Source organism: Silene latifolia, chromosome Y (genome assembly GCF_048544455.1).
Source record: "Silene latifolia isolate original U9 population chromosome Y, ASM4854445v1, whole genome shotgun sequence".
NCBI lineage: Eukaryota > Viridiplantae > Streptophyta > Magnoliopsida > Caryophyllales > Caryophyllaceae > Silene > Silene latifolia.
The window spans coordinates 231,545,171-231,553,131 of record NC_133538.1 but is presented as its reverse complement, the minus strand read 5'-3'; the positions used below and the strand labels follow the sequence as shown (position 1 = coordinate 231,553,131).

The 7,961-nt window shown below is 37.2% G+C and overlaps 1 protein-coding gene across 1 annotated transcript; it reads left to right on the top strand.

Moving 5' to 3' along the window:
- Positions 1-4,149: 4,149 nt before the first annotated feature.
- On the top strand, positions 4,150-6,646 carry LOC141633872 (large ribosomal subunit protein uL5-like). Its single transcript, XM_074446242.1, has 5 exons — positions 4,150-4,431; positions 4,550-4,657; positions 4,801-4,843; positions 5,510-5,705; positions 6,208-6,646. Exons 1-5 carry the CDS (start codon positions 4,285-4,287, stop codon positions 6,404-6,406), a joined length of 693 nt encoding a protein of 230 aa, XP_074302343.1. The 5' UTR covers positions 4,150-4,284; the 3' UTR covers positions 6,407-6,646.
- Positions 6,647-7,961: the final 1,315 nt, after the last annotated feature.

Below are 7,961 nucleotides of genomic sequence, written 5' to 3'. Positions count from 1 at the left end.
GTAAATGGGACCTCTATGCTCTTCTAGAGTACCCTTATTACATATGGGGTCGCGCTCTTGATGTCACTTTGGTGAGGATTTGCATATTGTTGATCATCGCCGCATTACTTTGCCAAAAGATCCTATTGCCAAAGTATTCAATGCCAATCATCAAAAATGGCAAGAAATGTTCATAAAGGCAAATGTAACAAAGAGGGGGGGGGGGGGGTTTAATAACCCAAAAGCAAACTACAAATGTGAAATTCATACATCTTGAATCCGTTTACTTTTTTATGGTCCTATATTATTTTGCATGGTGGAGAGGGGACGACCCTTCCTTTTGTCTAGGCAAGAGGGGGAATTCCGCGATCCTACAGTGTCTTTTAACACCATATGGACCTTACTCTTGACGAAATAATTTAGTAATTGTGGATAAAAGAAGCCTAGTTTGACACTACTAGGAGGTGACTTGTTTTTATCCTCTTGAACATAGTAGTTTGGAGAACTAGCATCTATGATGGAGTGTGTACCCTTAATTTTTTTTTACCCTTTAGTTTATTTTGCGCCACTTAGATGAGGAAAGTGGTAATTCTTTTTGTAGATGCATCATTTGTCTTGATTATGTGCTTAATGTAAGGTGCATCGCCATTTTGGCAAGCACCACCTTGCCTTGCAAAAAGACATTTTACCACATGGATGTCTTGTTGTAAGTTGAAGGGACGGAGTGCGACCCGTTAATTGTCTCACATCGGATATGCTATTAGATTTAGTTTAAATAAAGGTCTTAGTTTTGATCACCTCTTTACTCAGGACGAATAAAGGTTCGGTTTAGGGATATTTGATGTGGTCATAAAAAGCGCACTTTTAACCCCTAATTGGACCTTATTTCATATGCTTTCTTGCACTTATTAGGGTCATTTCGGCGTCTTTCACTTTCTATTTGCTTTTCTATTAGATTTTAGCTCTTTTGTAGGAAAGGAAGCAAAATGGGCAGAAATCATGCATAAACGGAGCATTTAGGAGCCTAATTGACGGTAATAATGACCAAGCATAAAGAGGAGACGGAAATCAAAGACTTATATCAAGTCTTAAAGGCAAATTAGACCAAGTCCCCCTACTTAGAAGGATCCCCACGGATTCTGGTGCAGCAAAGGAAGAAGAAGGCCAAGAACAGCCCAATCTGGGCGACTGATAGGAGTACCCAGGCGGATTCTGCCAATCCGGGCGAGCTCCAACAAGACCCGGGCGGATTCCACGGCAGAGGTCAGCAGTGCAACAGAGGACCCGGGCGACTCCCTCAAACGTCCACCTTACCTTCCAAGCTTCAAAAATATCTAATTAGGCTCTAATTCTTGTATTAGTATAAATACCCCTCATTCCCCATTAGGGAGGATATACTTCATTAGAGGGTTAATTAGGAATTACTACCTTAATCACATTTAATTACTTTAATCTTTCCTTAATTGTTCATTAATCTTTCCACATTCAAGCTTAGATCTAGTCTAATTGTTGAAGAATTCTTTGGTTGTATTTGAAGAAGGTGACAATTCTTCATCAATCAAAGGGTTTCTTCTTTATTTCCTTCATTATTATTCTTCATCTCCTTAAAGTTGGTATATTTCTTTACTCTTTTACTTAATTGCTTGTTAATCCTTGTTAATTACTTTACTTGTTCATCAAGTATCCCCTTGATTTGATGTTTGACACCATTAATTGCATGACCTCCATGATAATGAGTGAGTAGTCCTTTAGCTAGGGTTGATGGGGGATTAGGGGAATTAAGGGATGATTAAAGGGTATATTCATCTTTCAATGAGTTTATTTGGTTGATTAAATTGTGTTATTGTAGTTCTAGCTTTAGTGCACATATTATGTTTGATGAAATGCATGATTGGCGACCTTGCATGATTCTTTACCCATTCAACAACCCTTGTAAGATATAAACCAACTCGAGGATTGTTAGACCATGCACTAAGACTAGTAGGGAGATCAGGTGTACGCCAGAAGCTAACCCAACTCGACCTATGGGCCGTAGGACCAAAAATTCGAGCCCTATTCTACAATGATTTTGACGAAATACCCAAATTCATTCCCTTGGATCTATTACTTGATTACCCTATGATCCCATAACACCCTAGTGCCATTAATCAATTGTTTACACTCATATCTACATACTTGCTTTGTTTTTATTTCTTTACTTTTATTTGCTAGTAGTTGCTAGTCGATATCTTACCTTACCAATCAATCGTGACACCCCTTGTTACTACCTTAAACACCCCATAACTTGCATAATACAAAGCTACCGTCCTTTGGGTTCAACCTCTATTTAACGCTTTGCTAAAGTTGTTTGTTGAGAATAAAATATTGTTTTGATAGCTATAACGACTAAGCTCTATCAGCGTGGGCCGAAAACGTTGTGGCCGATCATTTATCTAGTCTAGAAGAACATGGTGTGGAGAATGAAAGTGGACCAATCAATGAGTGGTTAAGAGAGTATAGCTTGATGGAGGTAAGTGGAAGAGTGCCATAATTTGCGGACTTGATAAATTATTTGGTGAGTAAATGATTATGTTAGGTACATCATTGTTGTAAATATAATACAAAAAACAAAAATATTATGGGGGTGTTTGGCCAAACTTTCTAAGTGTTTTTCTAATTGTAAAAGTAGAAGCTGGACCAAACACTATAATTTAGGGAGATAAAAAACTGCTTTTGAAAAGTAAGAAGTTAATAAAAAGCTACTGGAAACAAAAGCACCAAATTGATGCTTCTGCTTCTACTTCTCCCAAAAATTCTTAGGATTATGGAATCTAAAAAAAAATAACTAAAAAGTAGTAGTAGGCCAAATACATCAATTTGTTAAGAAACTACTTTTACAAAAGTTAGGTCAAACAACCACAACTTTTTCGAAAAAGTAGTTTATGAAAAAACTCATTTTAGAAAGTAAAAGCTATTTCACATAAACTAGGCCAAATAACACCTATGTTTATTTGTTGGACTAATCTTTGTTTGGGACGCCGTGAATTATATATACCTACAATCCTACATGATAGACATGTTATTGGTATTGATGACATATGGTGTTGGTTGTTTGCTATTCATATGAAGTGAAAAATTTTAGATATAAATAGTTGTATAAGGTGATGAAAATGCTATGATCATTTCAACAACTACAAACTTGACTATGCTACTAGTTTCATAAGGGCATAGCAAATGTGGAGTCTAATAGTTAAAACTTGAGTAAAACATTAAGGTCTTAGGTTCAAGCCCTACCAAGAGCAGCCTTGTAGAGGTAAAATGGTCTGAGGTTATGCATTTTAGACTACGAGTCTGTCACCCTCCAAAAAAGGGTGGTTAACCTGGTATATATGGTTTGTAGGCTATCACGTATACTTGAGGTTTTACCCAGTGCACACCAAAAATAGCGGCTGTAGGTTTCCTCTTCATCCAAAAATAAATAAATTAAGTTGCCATAATTTTTCAAATCATAATAGCTTAATATTATATAATAAGGAACATAATTATATATGACAATCATTATCATTATTATATACATTCTCCGTTCCGATCATTTGCTTAATTTTGGTTTTGGTACAAATACCAAGAAAAGGGGAGTGGGCCATTTATAGTGGTTGTTAATGGACGACAAGTGGACTCTATAATGGATGTGTATGAATAAATAACCCATAAAAAACTACCTAATATAGAAAGGTAAATAAATAAACGAATGAGACACTCTAAATTGAAATATGTAAACAAATGACCAAGCCGGAAGGAATAGAACAATATCTTAACATAATAAAATTTTGATGAAAAACTATACAAAAATCTAAGGACTTGTTTGGTTGACATAAGAGAATTAAAGTTCCCGGGAACTTCAAGTTCACATGAATTTCCAATTCATGTGAATTCCCAAAAAGCGTTTGGTTTGCATGTGGGAAGTTAATTCATGTGAGAAGTTCCAATGACCAAGGGGGGGCTTGGTGAGTGACTTCCCACAGAATGGAGGAAGTAGACTTCCCATGATTTTGGCAACCAAACAACATCATGATTTATATTTCCTAGAAAGTTTAAAATCCCATGATTTTAATGGGCAACCAAACAAGTCCTAAATTTGTGAATACTCTATTTCCTCGTACATATCTTTGATTCTATAGGACGTATACCAGAGTTACAAATCGTAGAAAGCCGACACAGAGACTTGTAACGGCCTAAAATGGATAGGGATGACAAGAACAAAACCCAAAGAAAGTAGATAGTCCAAAGTGATGAATAGGTCAAGCCCGGAAACAGAAAAGAGAACACATGATAATATTGATCTCCAAGCTGCTGCGAAATATAACCCTAGTTGAAGTCTCACTCCCCTTAATTAGGGTTTTTATTCTTCATCTTTCCCCTCTCTCTCTCTTTCTCCCTCCCCAATCGGCGATAACTTCCAGTCTCTTAGAAATGGTAATCTGTCTTTCTCTCTTGAATCGATCCACATTCTTTCATATGTTTAGTCATGAATTTATAGGGGTTAAATTGAATTGAATTATAATGTGTAAAATGTAAATAAAAAAAAATGCAGGCGTCGGAGAAGAAGCTAGCAAACCCAATGAGGGAAATCAAGGTACAGAAGTTGGTCCTCAACATCTCTGTTGGTGAATCTGGAGATCGTCTCACCAGAGCTGCCAAGGTCTCTCTTTTTTATTTATTATCTTCTATTTTTTCTACATACAAAACATCTTTTTGTACAGACCATTTAAATTAAGTATAATATTTTTGATTGACGGTTTGATTAAATTGGGTTGGGTTGGGTTGGTTTGATATGATTTGTAGGTGTTGGAACAACTTAGTGGACAGACCCCTGTTTTCTCCAAGGGTAAGCTCTTTCTAATTCTGTTATTACTCTCCAACTCTTTATCTTGTCATTTCGAATAGTCGATAATTTTGCTTACGATTTTGTATATGCTTGTTTTCTCCCTTTGTTCAACACATTCTTTTGTTAGGGAGTAGGATAAAATGGCTCGCTAAATTGTCCGCTTTTGATTTCTGAAATAGTACTTCGTTATGCAAATTCTGACCCTGTTTTTATTTTCACCCCGTTAAAAAAAAAACTACGCTGTTTACTTTATATTTTTAAGGCTGTATACTGATTATCAAATATGTCGCCCAAGCTTTGACTTTATTGCTAGATGGCCTAATTATTATACCTGATTTGCTTTTAAGAACAAAAAAAAGGCTCACTACTCAAATTCGATAGTCTTGATTGTTTGTTTAGTGTTTTATTGCGTAGTACTCTGTACATATTGACAAAAAATTAGTACTATAGTATAAATCATACTCATGTGAGTGTCTGAAGGTCAAGTGTCGAGTGTTGAATAACATAGACGGTAGTACCTTGTGGAAGTTGATCATTTTTTCTGTTGCATTATGTTTCGTTAGCAGTTGATTTGAAACCATTATTTCTGAGTAGAACCAATATCAATTTAAATATCTTACAGTATCAATTTAAATATCTAACAGTAGATTGATTTGTGTTCAACAGCTAGGTACACTGTGAGGTCATTTGGTATCAGGCGTAATGAAAAGATTGCCTGTTACGTGACTGTAAGAGGTGAGAAGGCTATGCAGCTTCTTGAGAGTGGTTTAAAGGTCAAGGAGTATGAGCTGCTTAGAAGGAACTTCAGTGACACTGGCTGCTTTGGTTTTGGTATCCAAGAGCATATTGATCTTGGAATCAAGTGAGTGGCCTTGCTGCCTTGTGAAATGTTAAATTCATTTGTTATTTTGGACACTGTTTTTGCTTGTTCAAGTGTTAAAATTCAATTTTTTCGGAGTGACTTCAGACCTTAGTATTACTCCCCCGTCCCGGTCAATTGTTGTCCTTTGGTTTTGGCACAATGACCAAGGAAAGGGAAGGGGACCAATTATAAGATGACAAGTGGACCAAATTGAGTGTGAAGGATAAAAGTGCTCATCAAATGCAATCCTAAAATAGAAAGGACAACAATTGACTGAAACACCTTAAAATGGAATAGGACAATAAATGACCGGGACAGAGGGAGTAATAAGTAAGGTGAGGCATAATGTATTTGAAAGATTTGGTTGATGTCTAAATCATTATAGTAATTTTCTAGGGAGTGTCTATGTGAAAGTGTGAAACTACCATGCGGAATGTTCACCTTTTTTGTTTATTTTTCTCTTTGTTATTGGATATTTAATTTTCTTGCTTTCCCCCACAAGGTATGATCCTTCTACTGGTATTTATGGGATGGATTTCTTTGTTGTCCTTGAGCGACCTGGGTACCGTGTTGGACGTCGTAGAAGGTGCAAGGCCCGTGTGGGTATCCAGCACAGAGTGACAAAGGATGATGCCATGAAGTGGTTCCAAGTCAAATACGAGGGTGTTATCTTGAACAAGGCGCAAAACGTCGGTTCTTAGGTTAGCTGCATTTCTTCTTGTCTTTTTAGTCTCGGGTGTTTGTACCTCGGGTTCCTTGGGAAGGTAAAGACTGCTCTAGTAGTTTAACTTATTTCTCTGGAGATTTTGTAGTTTTTCTTTTCCTTTGTTATTTTGGATTTATCGGGATTAGAGTTTTCACTATTGTTGCATCTGATTACTGTGATGAATTTTCTATTTACTATGAATGTGATTTGGCATCATTGAATGTTCCATACTTGATTAGTGAAAAGGTTTCGAACTGGCTGTGCCAATATTCTGTGATAAGTAAGGCAGTGTAAGAATCGGTATTTGCCTGAGATGCCTATTTTTGCCGGGTATTTGACTGATACTGTCCCTTTACTCACCATAATCTATGTTTTTCCCCTAAAAACCTGTAAATATGTTTGTGTGATTTTCCAACGCAATAAAAACTCACAGGGAACCTTTTCTAGGACCTTCATTAGACATCAGCTTTGCTGCCAATGTGCTATGTGAATGGATCCTCTCCATTTTCTCTCACAATCTATTTAAATAATAATTTCTCCTTTCACCCTCATTTAGAACCGTTAGATGTTGTCCAAATGCGATCCAGACTATTGATAGGAAATGGAGAGAAAATGGGCTCCATGTGAGAGGAGCAATGGGAGAGTGCGGTCATGATTTTCTTAATGTGGGAGGCGGAGAGGGGTATTTTTTTTGTTCTTTTGCTTGATGGAATTATTTATCTCCTCACCTTGGAGATTATTTGGGATGATGTTATTGTTACTAGTATATATTAATAGAACTCAAAACAAAGAGGAAAGTTTAGAAGATTAGTGAGGTGGTGGTAGTGCAGGACAGAGGGAACTTTTACTCCTGTATTTAGGGGTGGGCATAATCCGGCCCGGACTGGAAAAATGGACCGGTTCGGACCAGAACCGGAATTAAAAATTTCGGTCCAATCCCCGGTCCAACATTTTTAAAGAGTCCGATTTCTGGTCCGGTCTTGGACCGGAAAGACCCGAATTATTGTATTTTTTTATTTTTTTCAAATATTATATAAAAAAGCAAGTGAACGCCTATCCATTCCGGTCCTACCGATCCGGTTTTTTGGACTGGAGTTTGAAAAAGAGCGTATGTAAAAATAATTTTTGCCCAACCGGTCCGGTCTTGGACCGGAATTTTTCCGATCAGGTCCCGGTCCGGTCTCCGGTCCAGGATTTTTTTGGATTTCGGTTCCGGTCCGGTGCCCAGTCCTACCTGTATTGGCTCTATCGGTTATGAAGGGAATGCATGACCATCTTTCTCCTTGAGCACCAAAGAGTTGGCCAATTTATCTTGTTATGCCCGAGATATGACATTGAATGTAGACAACAGATGAGGTCGGGTCGTATTCGTGTTCGTGTCAACTTTAAATGGATCATCACTACCTCAACCCTAACCCAACCCAACTCTCAACCCTAACGCAATCCATTTAATTTTTCTATAACCCAACCCGTCCTGTTTAATCCATTTATCTTTAAGCAAGTCATTTTTAACCTACTTAATCCGTTTAACCCAATAAACTACTCTTTAT